The 16730-nt window shown below is 36.2% G+C and overlaps 1 protein-coding gene across 11 annotated transcripts in view; it reads right to left on the reverse strand.

Annotated features, from left to right (window-relative positions):
* Positions 1 to 1445: 1445 nt before the first annotated feature.
* The window catches only part of kidins220a (kinase D-interacting substrate 220a), a 154795-nt gene continuing 139510 nt past the window's right edge, over positions 1446 to 16730 (reverse strand). For 10 of the 11 annotated variants that reach the window (XM_009293186.4, XM_694244.9, XM_009293185.4 and 7 more), the window contains 2 exons: positions 11711 to 11941; positions 1446 to 7140 (listed from right to left, as the gene is read on the reverse strand). In XM_009293186.4, coding sequence (XP_009291461.1) covers positions 6100 to 7140; positions 11711 to 11941 — 1272 coding nt within the window. In that variant the 3' untranslated portion in view covers positions 1446 to 6099. The remainder of the gene's footprint in view (positions 7141 to 11710; positions 11942 to 16730) is intronic. The other variant, XR_012393039.1, reaches the window with a different exon arrangement.

Consider the following 16730-nt stretch of genomic DNA (forward strand, 5'->3'; position numbering starts at 1 on the left):
GATTGATTTCATACTAATCACTTCTTACAATCAGTTTTTAGAGCCTTCTAGACTATGCAAGTGAAGCTGGTGCCATCTTAGTTTTAGTGACATGAGACATAAGAAATGACACTGTAAAAAAAAAATATGATCAATTGGTCATGACAACATGTTTTTATCTCATTCTAACTTATTAATCCAAGCTAATCATGTTCTAACTTAATTGTACAAATTACGCAAGCTGTTTTAAGTCAGTTTAACATAAAATAAATTCAATGGACTCAGGGTTATTTTATTGGTTCAGCTTGATTTAAGGCAACCAGGATTTTTTTTACAGTGTAGTTTCCATTGTGTGTAGGGAGTAATGCAACATGTGAAGGGGGTCTTTTTGTATGATTTTTGTTAAACTTATTTAACAATAGAAACAAGATTATAATGCTTTGCGAAAAATATTTATATTCCATATATCGATGCAAAGTGTGCATATCTAAAATTAAAGGTTGTGTCTGACATGCAGCTTAAACCACTAGTGGTGTTGTTGATATGAATAGTGCGCCACCTGCTGGTAGCCAGACCTAATCTTTAAAAAAAAAAAAAAAAAACTTCATGTATTCATTTAAAGAAAATGTGCAGTTAAAGTCAGAATTATTAGGCCGTTTATTTTTTTCCCTCAATTTCTGTTTAACGGAGAGATTTCTAAAGATAATAGTTTTAATAACTAATAACTGATTTATTTTATCTTTGCCATGATGACAGTAAATGATCATTTACTAGTTATTTTTCAAGACACTTATATACAGCTTAAAGTGACATTTAAAGGCTTAATTAGGTTAACAAGTCAGGTTAGGGTAATTAGACATTGTACAACACAATGTTCTGTAGACTATTGAAAAAGAAATAGCATAAAGGGCCTCATATTGTTCCCCTAATTTTTTTTTATTATTAAAAACTGCTTTTATTCTAGCTGAAAAGACTTTCTCCAGAAGAAAAAAATATTATCAAACATACTGTGAAAATTTCCTTGCTCTGTGATGTATTTAGCGTATATGTCCTGATCATTTGAGAAATCTAAAAAAAAACAAAACTGTTTATGTATTTATATAAATAAAGGAACATATGTGTGAATTGAATTAAGATAATTTAGTGTCCGGTTTATCAGCGTACACTATTAAAATACAACTAAAACTATAGGTTTTTGATCAATTAGTCCTGACAGCATATGTTTTAGGTCAAATGTGCTACGTTAATCATGTTCAAATTTAATTTTTATAAGTTAGTTTTACGTCTGTTTAACATAAAATAAGTTCAATAGACTCATAGGGTTCATTTCATTCAGCTTAAAAAGTTAAGGCAACTACATTTTTTTTTACAGTGTACAAACATATGCAACAAAAAAAAGTAAAATATGATTAAAGTGTCTGAATTTTATTTTGAAATATTTCATGCGTCATAAAATCAAACTCGTATTCAAAAGGGCTGAAAACAGTTTTAATGATTTGAGAAAACCAGACCAAACACTGAGGCAATTGGCCATACACAAATCACACTTTTCAAGAAACCTCTCTATCTCTTATAACACTGATCACTCATCTACAGCACTACAAACTCCAGAGGACAAACACAGGGATGACCTGAAGATGAACCGGACATTAAATCACCAATCAATAACGATGATCACAGCACTATGTAAGTGTGGCTAAATCCTCACTCTACTTGATAGGTTTGAATTTTGCGGACGGGCCTATGCTAGATCTTTAATGTTAGCAACGGAGCGTGAAATAACAGGATTTGCACTAAACACGTCAGAAACTATCAACAGCTTCACAGCCTCTGTTTATATTGCTTTTTTAAAGCAACACTAAAGCAACAATAATCACGTTTCTCACACTTTTAAACTGCTTCTTCTTCATCTGTATTTTGACTTTGTTTTACAGTTTAAAATATCCAAACATCAAGATAAATCCATGAACAAAAATAAATCAAGAATGAAAAAGGAGGAGATGTAGTATGTTTTAACAATAAACCTACTCCATATACTAAATGAAATCTATTATTCTAGGCTATTATTGATGTACAAGTACACCATTACGCTATACTGCCAAATAACGCTCATGTACATTTCTTCAAATGTTAAAATGTTCATAGAGGAAAAAAATAAACAATAACCTAAATTAATGTAGCAAAAGCATTTGTTAATTTTCCATTATCTTGAATGTTTCAAATCATTTATTCATTCAGCTTAAGTCCCTTATTTATCAGGGGTTGCCACAGCGGAATGAACCACCAACTATTCCCCCATGTTTTACACAGCAGATGCCCTTCCAGCAGCAACAAAGCTTTAAATCATATAAATTATATTCAACTTTTCCATAGCTAACACGTGTCAGTTTCTTTTTTTACGGATATCTCAATATTTCTTACGCAAAACAAAGCATAAACACTGATTAAGAGATTTTGCAGTGAATCTATCCATGTAAAGAATCTAACCACACAAAATTCAACACAGAAAAAATGAGAAGTAACTCGGCTTCAAGTTTACTTCATGTTTTATAGTAATCTCAAACCTTTCCAGTTATTTACCCTTCAGAAGTAAAAAAGCAGGTGTGTTCAGTTCTGTTCCTGAAGATCTTGCAAAGTTCAGCTCAACCCTGATCAAATACACCTGAATAAGCTGAACAACAGTGTCTAACTTTGACACGAGTGCAGACGAAAGACATTAAGAATGAAAAAAACGTTAACAGTGATTCTGTCCTGACTAGATGTGGCATAAAGTGAGCGACAAATCTTCATAGTCTCATTCTGTTTACGGATATAAAGGACATATAATTGGTTTGACCCGTGTTACGACCTCTATTTCAGGCGTAGGTTTGGTCCCTGAGAGCTGCAGTGCAGCAGAGTTTTGCTCTAATCCTAATCAAACACACCAGAACAGGCTAATCAAGTTCTGAGGGCTACTACATTGAGTTCCACACGACACAATTCCTTCATGTTTTCTGAAGACAAATCTATTAAGTTAACTTAACTGTTGTTAGAAATGTAGGTAGATTTAACATAAAACGTTTTTTTTTTTTACTTTAATTGCTTTGTTTAAACTCTGAACAAGCAGCAAAATCATCGTAGAAAGCTACAGGCAGGTGAGATCTTATCAAGGCTGGACTAAAACTCTGCAGGACATCGTTTCTTAGGGTGCAAACCTGCCTTACCTTACTGTAACTGTTGCAACAATAAAACAACAGGTATGTCTAGTGTTTACACAGTGTCAGATCTTCAGAAGTACTCAATCATTTAGAGGTGAACTGTAGGAAGGTTGCGTATCCTCGAGTTGAAATGATTAGTTCACTTCCAGAATATGAATTTCCTGATCATTTACTCTTTTTTTTTTTCTTTTCTTTTCACAATGGATAAATGATCCCAGAGAAGGAATAAGGGTCTTTTATAGTGAAATGATGGGTCATACTTTTTTTTTTTTAACCACAAACGTTTGATTAGCTCTGGTTAAAACATTAAATTCTGACTGTGTTATTGAGTAAGTAGCTTATTCCTCATTCTGGATCATTAAGAGCTTTTTGGAACTGTATTGAAAACTAAATATGGAGGTTCAAACCTGAGCACCAGAAGTCAAAAATGGTGGGTTGCACAAAATCAATTTGTGTTGGGACAACGTGAAGATATTGAGTTAACCTATTGGTTTTTACAAATTTAAGTGGATTAAACAAAAAACAATTAAGTTGTCCCCAAAAACACTCAAGAATTGAGTTGTTTCAGTTTGTTTTAAAGAAATTTGAACAAACAGTGAGCGCTTTTTTTGAGTGTTTATGGAAAATGTTTTTCTCAAAATCCTTAATTTTCTTTCAACGGAAGAAAGAGGGAAATAGTCAGATCTTGAAATACATAGGGAAGCGAGTAAATTATCAGATAAATGAAAATTCTGGAAGTAAACTATTTCGAGCTGTGGCTAAAAATCATTTGAGATATTGATTCTGCATTGATTCTGTGCTTAGTTTCTAACAGTATATAGCGGTCTATAATAAAATAAATAATAATTAAAAATAAAGTAAGGTATGGTGGCTAAGAGCTTAATGTGCTGCAATTTAAGAAAACACGTGCAATTACAAAAAACCCAGCAACTTGAGAAAAAAATCTTTAGTTTGACAACACACTGCCAATCGTCACAACGCAAACACATTAAAAAAAAAAAAAAAAAAGTGCTGCATTTTCTAACAACAGAAACAAATTAATAAAACACGCTGCATTTTTTCACAACGCAAACATTCTCACAACACAATGGAATTGTTTTAAGGAGATCCTACAATGTGACGAACCTAGCTATTTAGGTCATTGTTATTTAAGTATTAATAAATACTAGACATGCGAATCAGGATTTTAAAAAAAACAAAAAAACTCACCTTTCAAAGATCATCTTCACTAAGCAATAGTCACAGCACAGCAGCATCCATCACTTTTTTTAGGTCCCTTTCAAACATTTCCATTGTGTTCTGTTCTTTTTGTGTTGTGAAAAATTGCAGTGCAATTTTGTAAATTGTTTGCGTTGTGGGAAAATGCAGCAAGATTTTGTAAATTGTTTGCGTTGAGGGAAAATGCAGCGCAATTTTGTAAATTGTTTGCGTCGAGGGAAAATGCAGCGCGATTTTGTAAATTGTTTGCGTCGAGGGAAAATGCAGCGCGATTTTGTAAACTGTTTGCGTTGAGGGAAAATGCAGCGCGATTTTGTAAATTGTTTGCGTCGAGGGAAAATGCAGCGCAATTTTGTAAATTGTTTGCGTTGAGGGAAAATGCAGTGCGATTTTGTAAACTGTTTGCGTTGAGGGAAAATGCAGCGCAATTTTGTAAATTGTTTGCGTTGAGGGAAAATGCAGCGCAATTTTGTAAATTGTTTGCGTCGAGGGAAAATGCAGCGCGATTTTGTAAATTGTTTGCGTCGAGGGAAAATGCAGCGCGATTTTGTAAATTGTTTGCGTCGAGGGAAAATGCAGCGCGATTTTGTAAACTGTTTGCGTTGAGGGAAAATGCAGCGCAATTTTGTAAATTGTTTGCGTCGAGGAAAAATGTAACACGATTTTGTAAATTGTTTGCGTTGTGGGAAAATGCAACACGATTTTGTAAATTGTTTGCGTTGTGGGAAAATGTAACACGATTTTGTAAATTGTTTGCGTTGAGGGAAAATGCAGCGCAATTTTGTAAATTGTTTGCGTCGAGGGAAAATGCAGCGCGATTTTGTAAATTGTTTGCGTCGAGGGAAAATGCAGCGCGATTTTGTAAATTGTTTGCGTCGAGGGAAAATGCAGCGCGATTTTGTAAACTGTTTGCGTTGAGGGAAAATGCAGCGCAATTTTGTAAATTGTTTGCGTCGAGGAAAAATGTAACACGATTTTGTAAATTGTTTGCGTTGTGGGAAAATGCAACACGATTTTGTAAATTGTGTTGAGGGAAAATCCAGCACGATTTTGTAAATTGTTTGCGTCGAGGGAAAATGTAGCGTGATTTTGTAAATTGTTTGCGTTGTGGGAAAATGCAACACGATTTTGTAAATTGTGTTGAGGGAAAATGCAAAGCGATTTCGTAAATTGTTTGCGTTGAGGGAAAATGCAGTACATTCTTTACTTTGTTTGCATTGTGAGACAATGCAGTGCGATTTTGTAAATTGTTTGCGTTGTGAGAAAATGCAGCATATTTTTTTATGTGTATGCGTTGTGAGGACATGTGCTGTTAAATGGATGAAGATCTTTCCTTAATTTGCTGGCATATTTGTAATTTTGTAATTGCACGTGTTTTCTATAATTGCAGCATGTTAAGCTCTCTCTGCCACCGTAGTAAGGTTTATGCAAATTACAAGAATGTGCATGGTATTGTACTGTCTACATTATTCTCGTGCCATTTAAGCCAATTAACATGACTCAGCCGAACACAGAAGCGATCTTCCATGTGGGCACTTGAGTGTACAGTTAAAAACTAGCCTAGAGCACCATCTGCTGTTAAATACTAAGCTCAGAACTGATTCAAGAGAGAATAGCAACGCATTTACAACATTTCAGAATCAGCATATAATCTCAAACATCCTTCACCACAGCTCTAGAAGTAATCCATTAAGACAACTTGTGCTTAGAGGACACTTTCTCGTTCCTCGGTGGCGTCGGTGGCAGGTCCAATGGACATCTTCCGCTGAACACCACGCAGGTTCTGGTTTTCCAGTGTGGTGTTTTCAGTGCTGGATCCTGGTCGTATAATGAGTGAGGGGCAGTCGGTTGAGTCGAGGGTCTCCTGCTGGCCACTGTTGTTGATGTTGTTGTTGATTGCTGTATTATTGGCCGAGCAGTTGAGGTTGCTCACGGCTGGAGCGGGCCAGCTTTCTTCAGGGGTGCTGCCTTCAGATGGAGCGTCAGAGCAGATTGACATGCGGGCCAAGGCTTCATCCTGAAGGTTGCTCAACCTGTTTGGTAACACCCGCTTTTTAACCGGACTCTCAACAACCAGCTCAATCAGTTGGGCCTCCTGTTCTTCTGACTTCTCCTCCTTCTCCTCGTCCTGCAGGGAGTGGTCAGATGAGCTTCTGCTGGACCTTACTCCAGAGTCGGACGACTTCTTGTCCAGCATGATATCTGAGACGAAGCCTTTTCCTTTCGACAAGTGGTCTAGATCTGGTTCTGCGCCCCAGGGCTCGTCTTTTAGAAGCGGGGTTGCATCAGTTTCCTCATCTCCAGAGTCGTCTTCGTCACTCGGTAAACTGTGATAATAAGGGCCCTGTCCTTTGGTTTTGCGTCTGGGTGGGTTTTTAGTGGCAGACCCATGATCGGACTTCTCATCCTCCTCTGTAATGGGGTCTAGAAGACCACTATCTGGGGGGGAGGAGAAGTCTGCCATGGTGTCTGTAGGTTTGGGGCCTTTTTTGCCAAAGGGTTTGCGTCCATCTTGGTCTCCTTCTTTAATCTTGTCCTCAGAGCTGGTTGAGAGGAGCTGGCTGGACAGGGCTTGAGTTTGACTTTCTCGTCCTGCAGCAGATGCTTCCAAATGGGACATGTGGGAGATGTACTCTTGGTATGCACTGTGATACTCGGCCTGCTGCTTGTCGGTCAGCTTACAGATGTCATTAGATGATTCCTGAGAGTTTAGACTGGATAAGCTGGGGGTCCGGTGAGTATTGGCCTGAAGGAAAAGATCAGGTCAATGACTTTAGACTGCTAAATGTGAGAGAACATGCCAAGTCAGACTAGCAATCGGGTAGAAAACACAACCAGGTAGTTTGAGTAATAGTTTAACTAAAATTCAGCTTTTCGAACATATACATTTTCCATGAAAAACAAACGGAATTGTTTTTCAATATTGATTAGGGGTGTCACAATTGACTGGTAGTATCATAACCATAATATTTTAAAGACGCCATAGAATCTTTTGATATAACATATTTAATTGTTCTCTGATATCTATATAGAAAGTTTTACAATTTCATTTCCAACCCAAGAAATTGGCCTTAATATGATATGATTCGTTTTGACCTTATTTGGAAGGGTCGTGAATGTTAATGAGCTCTACTCTGATGCTCAAGCAGCTCATGTGAGTGCCTGACGCTGATGATGTACTCTGAAATGCTTACATGCTAAATAATCACAGTTCAGTTGTTAAAAAATAGTTTAACAAATAGAGTAGACTCCTTGTTAAATGACAATCTTTTCAACTAAAGTGTTAGAAAGGTTTATTTTAGCTAGAAGGAGTGAGTGAGCCACCAGGAAAGCCTAGTTTGCTCCTGATTTATGATATGAATAAAATACAGGCTAAGTAATAATTATACTCGACAAAAGGAGCAGACAGAGATGCATTCAGAGGTGTATTTTGTGGGTTTAATATATCTAAAAACAAAAGCTGTAATTAATATCAATCTTTGCATAAACAGATGAGGTTTTGAAGTTTACTGCCATCCTTCCACTACAGAAAAATCACAGTAAGAGCTGAGTAATATCATACGATGCATGAAAATGCATTAAACACTTATACTAAGCCATTTCCACGTTTGTTGCCTCATAACAAACTAATTTTACAATATACATGTTAAACAAAAAATACCTTTAAACAGAGGTGCATTGAATAAACATATTCCATTTTTTCCCGAATTTTGCAGTTGAAGAAGAGCTGTGATTACCTGCATTATCTGAAGTACATTACCTGAAAGCTCACTAATGTCAGTCTATTTTTCATATTAGAGTCCACTATATGAAGGAAATATAATAAGCTGTGTTAAACTTAGAAAATAAGGGGAAATATCATTGTTGTAATCTCACTTGGAAATATTGTGGCCAATCAAACAGACTGTGACATGCATATTACTAATCTTCTGTGGATTGTCACAGTCAGTGGTTGTTTTTGATTGGCCCGTTTATCACCTGGATTTGAGAATGAGGAAGCTATGGTGGTTTGAGGCTCACAGTATGTCATTTCAATATTCTGAACACTTATAATTAGGCTATGCATATGTGTTTATAAATGTTCATTCTATGGCACCTTTAAAATAAATGTTAATACTACACATTGTAATATTGTAAATAATTTAGCAACATGGTCAGTGGCTGTATTTCACCTTAAAGGTGCAGTCACAATTACTGCAGTTCAATGTCAGCAAAATGCAATAGATTTTCAGGTGAAATCCACAAAAATGTAATGACGTGGGTGTAGGAATTCCCAAGGACATTGTTTATAATGGTTTTAGCATATGCATTATAAATAAAGCTGCTTGGAATTGATGTGAATTTTGTATTTTTCTTCATATGCTTTAAGTTAGTTTAAGATTAATTTGACAGATGCCATTATTTATAATTTATTATTTTATACAAAATCTCAATTAAGATGATCATTGCAAATTATTTTGACCACAAAAATCATGTAGTGAAAATATGATATCGTAATAGGCCTACAATTGATATAGATATAGTGATTTTATTTTGCAAGTTCTAGGTTAAACTTTCAATTAATTTGATCCATTTAGAAATATTTCAGTTCTCATTTCTAGTTTGGTCATGTTGTATTTTTGATTGTGCTTGCAAGCTTTCAGAATAACTCAACAGAAAGACATTATTACCGTTACATACTGTAGTACTACTGACAAAAATATATATAATCTAAGGATTTATCACATCCAATTCAGGCTTTTTATATATAATACGCTTCATTAAATATGATGCTGTTATGGCATTGTCTTTATTACATCATGTTTCAATGATGACAATACATATACAAGCAGGCTAGGTCAGCTGATTAACTAAAAGGTCCAAAGATCTCAGTGTTGGTTAATAGTTCTGTTAACACTTTGTCAAACAAGCGGATATGATGAGACCAGTTTTTCTGGTTGTTCGTTTGAAGTTCAACACAAAGTCTATTGACTTAACACTTTTGCTTCTGCATGTGCAAACCTGGCATTTTTTTAACTGTTCTTCATTTAAGACATATAGATTCAGAAAATCCAGAATAATTAATTTCTTGTGTGCCAGAAACAACTTTTGAGTGAGCTTAAAAGTAATATTTCACCCAAAAGTGAACATTCTGTCATCATTTACTCACCCATGAGTGATTCCAAACCTTTATAAGTTTATTTCTTCTGTTGAACACAAAAGAAGATATTTTGAAGAAAGCTGGAAACATGTAACCTTCGACTTTCATAGGGTGCTTTTACATGTGATTCAATTGCTTTGACCGAAGTTGGATTGTCCCCCCTTGCCACCTTCTCAGCTGGTTTGTGTTCAAACTATCTTTTTTCCTTCTGAACCCCACCAAAGAGCTTAGAATGAAAGCTCTCAATAGCACTCAACAGAACAGCAGCAGTGCCCAGCAACAGCCCCGGATTCCGCCATTTTGGAGTGAAAGCGATCGGCTGTCCATTGGCTATTATTGCTGTCTCAATGGCAAGCAGCTGCTTTGTTTTTTATTTATTTATTTTAAAAGCGCATTAAAGCTGAGATACAACCTAAAAGATGACAATACAACACTTACTATAACAATCATCAGCACTTTAAATTGTTTATTTTACAGACTTATAATATACCATTGTTCTATTGGAGTTTTCATTCCAAAATGGCTGCCGTGACAAATTTTATTTGCCTCTTGGTGATTCTATGCTCTTTGACCCCCCCTATGCTTGCATCATCAAGCAGCTGTTTTATGTACAGCTGTTATTAGGTGACAAAAACAAAGCGTCAAAATGGAGACATCCGCATATCATGGTTGTTCTGCTTTAACTGAATTTTTTTTGCAATCAAAACCAAATTTTGCAATCAAAATCAAAATACAGAGAGCCACTTGCATCTATCTGCCACAAAAAATATTATATATATATTATATATATATATATATATATATATATATATATATATATATATATATATATATATATATATATATATATATATAAACGTTTAGAACATCATGCAATGCCTGCAGAAGTCATTTTTTGGTAAAGGCAAGCAGACTTTATCACTGCTCAGTCAGTCTTACTTGTTGCCAAGGTAGGTCATACACAACATACACACACAAATGAACGTTTTGAAAACTAAAGTTTGTTGTACAGTTGGTGGTTATTTGGTACGATATCATTCATATCAGAAGTGAACCGTACCAGAGTTTGCACGAACCGAACCCTAGACCACCTCATTCAGGCGCACTCGGGTACAGTTTATGGGTGCGTACCCGAGTTCAGAAGAAAGCGTTCACCCTAGCTAAACGTACCATACTCTGATGTCAATCAAACCCGGTTGGGGACCAAAAGTACTAGTGTAAAAGCACCCATAGTGTTTATTTTTCATACTATGGAAGTTAATGGTTACAGGTTTTCAGTTTTCATTAAATTATATTTCATGTTTCACAGATGAAAATATAGTTTGGAACCACTTGAAAGTGAGTAAAATGTAATTTTTGGGTAAACTATGCCTTTAAGTATGGACAAGCCCAACTCATGGTTTGAAGTTTAATAAAAAAAAAAAAACTAAACTAAAAACTCAAGAAAAAAAGTGTTCATAATTTACCCAAATTTAAGTTTAAACTAACTAAAACAATGTGTTGCAAATATAGCTTTAATACATTTAGTGCCTCCCCTTCCTCAAAAGCGAAACACTTTTTAAAGAAGCGTCTTTTCTTTCGAAGAGCGACATATTTTACATGACTTCACACTGCATTTCTCAGCATGAACACGCTACTAGTGCTTCAGAAAGTCATAAAACAATGCAGCAAAATGGGATGTACCCGAACTCTGTGTGTTCATCAGCAACTTCCACGATGCTAATCTAAACCATTATGAGCTCTTGCTTGTGTTGCAACACCTTGCCAAGTGTGAACAGATGAGTGCAGAAATAGCTATCTCTGTGTGATATAGAGCTTGAGTATATGTGTGTGTGAGTGTGTGTGGTCAGCTCATCACTTCCTCTGCCCATTCAGGTCACCAAAACACTCTGTTTGTCACCCAGTAAACCACATGCTATTTCCATGCTGATCAGAGCCTACTGAAAAGCAGAAGCTCCGCTTTAGAATGCAACAGTGAAGAAAACGTTTGCTTAAAGGCGCAACAACAACAAAAGAAAAATGCAGTTTTTGTTTCCACGCATGCATGTGTTTGTGTTCGCCTCTATGTGTATAATTGCAGTCTTCTGCTGGCGTGCACCTGTGTTTATCTATAGGCTGTACTTGAGTGTTGACGTGTCCAGCTGAATGTGTTTGTGTGCACAGCGGTACCACGCACCAGCCAGTGGGCATTGTGTTGTCTGGCAGACTCCTCCAGCCCCACGCCGCTGAGCTCTTCAAAGCTAAGGTTGAGGCTGTACGTGAAGTTTTCTGGGTTGACGGTCACGTCTTGACGAGCTTCAGAGGGTCTGTGGGGTTCGGGTTGAATCAACACGCTGCTGCCCTGCTCGCTGCACGCTCCTGATTCATCATGCAGCAGCTGGTTCTCCGCATGACGCTGCTCCACAACCTACAGCACAAATACAGCAGAGTTTGAACGCACTCAACAGCAAGACGGAATTTCAGCCATTATATTGGTACACAAAAAGCAAAAACGGCAAGCTTTGTGAAATTGTGGTTAAAAGGCTAATAGAGTTATGATCTATAAGATTTCGGCTGTTTGATTTAATCTTGTATACGGATGTCACAGGTCATGCACTGACAAAATCTACACAAAGAGAGGTTAATATTAACAGTCTCTCTTTAAAGTGTGAAGCATGAATGAAAAGTTAATAAATGAAATGGCAAAGGTGGCTTGAGAATTTGTATCCACCGTCATCTGTTTGCACGCATGATGTGAGAAATGAATGATGGCGTATGGTATTGACATTATTTCTAATTCTATATTATAATGTAAAATGAGAACATGAAAGGAACATCCAAAAAGAAACTCATCTAAACACCTTAATCATATTATTGTTTAATTCAGATCAAGGGAAATAATTAGATTAATGATGTCCATGCAATCATACCCAGGAGGCACAGGACGTCAACAAGACGTCAGATTGACATTGTACACCAATGCCGTGGGACATAACATTTTGTTTGGAAATGAAAATCGAGTTGACGACAGAACCCACTGCAGGCTGACGTCAATGTCCATCTTCAGATGAACGTTTTGGTTACTTTCCGTGAGTGCTTCACCAAAGACTCTAGAATACACAAGACATGTCACTGTCTTTTTGAGTAGGGAAAAGTGTAACTGTCAATATTGTGAATAAAGTCCTGTCTACTAGTACATTTCGCTATATGGTAAAAAAGCCCGCCTTCTAGTACAGCAGGGGTTCCCAAACTTTTCAGCTCGCGACCCCAAAAATAATCATATCAGTGGCTCGCGACCCCCATTTTTCAAGGTGGTTGTACTGTAAATATGTAAACGTTGCAGACACAACTATAGGCAAATATAAACATGAGCTTATTGACAAAACAAAAATGCAATAGTCTATTAGCCATATAATGTTTTTTAAAGTAATTTATGGATTTAATTACATTTTGCTTTTAAAATTAAAGGCTGATGACTGATTGTTATTTTTATGTTGCTGTTACTTTAATGCAACTATTAACTATATTCTGTCGGTTATGAATAAAATATGGTAATTCTAATAGTTTAATAAAATTTATTTGAGTTTTGGATATCACCAAGCGACCCCTTGTCATTGTCCCGTGACCCCCCAGGGGGTCCCGACCCCCACTTTGAGAACCACTGTAGTACAGGAGCCAATCATCGACGGCTATAGACGAATTACTGGTTTGTAAACATTCAGGACGTGTGCGTAGCGAGGTGGCAGAAAAAACTGGGAGCGCTAGCATCTGCAGCAAGGGAATGACATCCGATGCGGTACAGAGTTTGTTGTCTTAGAAATAAGTTATATTGATTACATATTATATATATTATTTACATAATGCTTTCAGCATATTATAACAGCTCGTCATCCAGTGATAAGACCAGCGATTTAGCAAAATTAACGTAAAGACGAACGGTGTTCATCTGGCAGGTTAATTTGCGAAGCACCCTCCCAATGGATATTGGATAAGATGAAACGGCCAAGCATCCAGCCCAAAATATACAGCTATCTCATTGAAACTCCAAGAGATTTTACAAGAGAGAAGTTAAAGGCCTACAAGTCTTTGGATGTCAACAATTGTTTTGTGTGTGGTCATGTGCAAGAAATAATGTTCCATGATTACCAGATTCAAAACTTTGTAGTGCTAAAAACCAAGGTTCTGCCTAGCCAAAGACAAGGAACTGTGCAAAGCCTGGGTAATCATCAACAAGCAAAACAACTGCATTCTGACAGCGAATTGCACCTGTACGGCAGGGTATGTGAACTTACACTTTTACATTTCGTTCTTAGTATTCAGTGTCCGCTGTTTAATTAACCATATGCTTTTAGCTGAAATCATTGCTGCAATCGAAGGTTGCATAGGTTGGTAATTCCTCTACAGACTGACAATACTCTGGGGAAGGGGCTTGGACCAAACGTAAGTTTCTGCAGATTTTGTGTGATTTGGATGTTTAGAAATGAAACTAAAGAGACAGATGTTTTTTAATTTTATTGGTAATTCCTAAAATGAAATTCAATCGTAAGTTTGGCAAGCAGTTTTGGAGAATTTGATGTTTCCCCATTCAAACAGAACGGCGAAGCATACTGCCCGAGAGGGGTTTCAAAGATTACCGATGAGTGAAATAACTTGCCTTAAAGGGTCTTTGGCTTCACTCCCAATATGTGAGCCCAAGCCTCGCGCCTTAATCTGAGATAACGAATTTGTGCACGCAAAATATGCGCTATGTAAACGGCCCATAAACAGCTACACTTCTCTTCACATTTTCTGAAGTTAACTTCAACAAAAATCCAATTTAGGCTGTTTAGGCTGAGTCGGGCTACTGTGTTTTTGGGCGCCGGTGTCCACTTTGATAATGAGTATTGTGCTCGCATGTAATAGCTATATGTAATCGAAAGTTCTTTAGAGACTGGACATTTCATAGTAACATCTTTGTTTTATGCCCAATAATATCAAAGTAGTGTCTGTATTTCCACTTGAAGAAGAAGCCACTCTCATCAACAGATATTTCAGCTCGCGTTCTCCAACAATTTAAATGCGAAAGGTCATTAACTGATGTTCCAGTGGAAAACGTGATTTAAAAAAAGCAAAAATTGTTTTCTAAAATCTATATTTGTAACATAAGTAATAAAATTACACTGACTTTAGTAACTGTAAACACCCAGCTCTGCATTTAATCATTTAGTAGACACTTTTATCCAAACTGATTTATAAATGACATAAAAGGATAAAAGAAGCACTTCAAATCTCCAGAGCAGCATCTATATGTGATAGCAGCAGCATATAGACGCAATGACAAGTAGTTTTTGTTTCTTTTTTATACATCAAGTCAAGCTTTATTGTCATTCTGCTACATGTGTGGAACGAAATGTCATGCCTCGCAGGACCACTGTGATGCATATTAAATAAACATAATCATAAATAAGAAAACAGCACTGGACGTAAGAGCTATTTTATACCTATACATAACTCGCATAATGGAGAGCTGACCTGTGTGAACCACACTAATAAGAACTGCACAATGTTTACCAGAACCATAGAGTGTTTATAAGAAAGAGTCTGGTGCATATGGAGAGCAAATGGGTGTGTTCGTATACATAAGATTACCTACATGTTATATTATTTGTAATTGTTTTATTTGGTGTTGGTTTGGTGTGCTATTTTCTTTGTAATTTTGAATATGTCGCAGTCAGATTTAGATTGAAATGTATTGTTGTTCTCACTTTTACGTGATGTATTGACTGAGCTTTTGTTAAACGATTTGTCGATAGCCTTTTGTGTATTTTTTCTTATTCTTTCTGTGGGCAATCATATTAATTTGCTTTATGTTGTAGGCATATAAGGATGAGGTCATGTATGTGATTATTGTCTTATAAAGACTGTCTAACATCAAAACGTGTCTTGTGGTGATAACTTAAAATAGGCACACTACAAAAAAATAGAGTTTTTTGGTTCTTGTGTGGTTCATGCTTTTGTGTAGTGCACTAACCTTGAGATTTCTGCTTATTGGATGTGTGCCATTAGACTTTTTATTGTTCAAAAAAATAAACAATACGTGTTCATACTTGTGTTTTATTTACCTTGGTTTTATTTTTTTAATTGTTTTGTCTTTTGGAAAATGTTTAATTTATCAATATATATTTTAGTAGATTTAGTTATGGTTGTTGAGAATTCACACTTCATACAAAGTGTCTTTTAAAAAGGTGTCTCTGAATAATGCTAATATTAAATTAGATTGTTTGGTGTAATGTAGGCCCCGTTTACACTGCCAGTTAAATGTGACGCAATTTCGATTTTTTGCTCATATGTGACACAGATCGGATCTGTTCTATGACTGTGTAAACACGAAAAAATGCATACCTCTGCTTCAGGCCTCCTTCATATGTGGAAATAAATCAGATATAAATCAGATATGTGACAATGCATCAATGTTTGACAATGTGACAGCGCAATCATGTAAACAGGCAGATCGGATTTATTAAGGCATTCCGTTTTGTACATCATTAAACTTGCTACAATGTGGTACTCTGCAGCGGTTTAATGATGTAGAAGGAAGAGTAGAAGGAAGAGACGCTGACGCGGTAAACCTTACACATTACAAGATGTACTAAATGGAAGTATTAAAGATTGTTCTGTTTTGCACGATTTTATATATATTATTATTGTATTAGCCAAATCTTTTATTCATAAATGAAATTGCCTCAAAAATGTTCAATTTATTTGTATCATATAACTTGCCATAGCCAATATCTGTTTTATATTGATTTTGTTTTATGTTTTCACTCTTAATTTTATTTTAACTTGGATGATTTTCGTAATTGACATTTTTTTTATTATGGTGGCTTGAAAAGCCAACATACTGTTATCTCACTTAAACTTATTATTATTCTGCTTCTTCTTCTTTCTTCTGAGACTAATTTTAAAGTCTATCTCCTCCTAACCCTTTCAAGCTTCATACCTCAAACTTTCGTCAAACCTTCAAACTGGTCTGACTCGGGTTGCTATATCTTTTCCGACTGATCTGACTTTCGGTTTTCCGAAAAACGACCCGGAAAATTCCCAAAATTCCCATTGACTTAACATTGGGTCAAACTTTGTGACCTCATAACTCTGCATCAGACTGTCCTACAGACTTCTAACTGGGCTCATTTAACTCAGTCTAGCCAGCAGCCAATAACTGATGACCTTTAAACTTA

Source organism: Danio rerio, chromosome 17, assembly GCF_049306965.1.
Source record: "Danio rerio strain Tuebingen ecotype United States chromosome 17, GRCz12tu, whole genome shotgun sequence".
In the NCBI taxonomy this organism is placed as follows: Eukaryota; Metazoa; Chordata; class Actinopteri; order Cypriniformes; family Danionidae; genus Danio; species Danio rerio.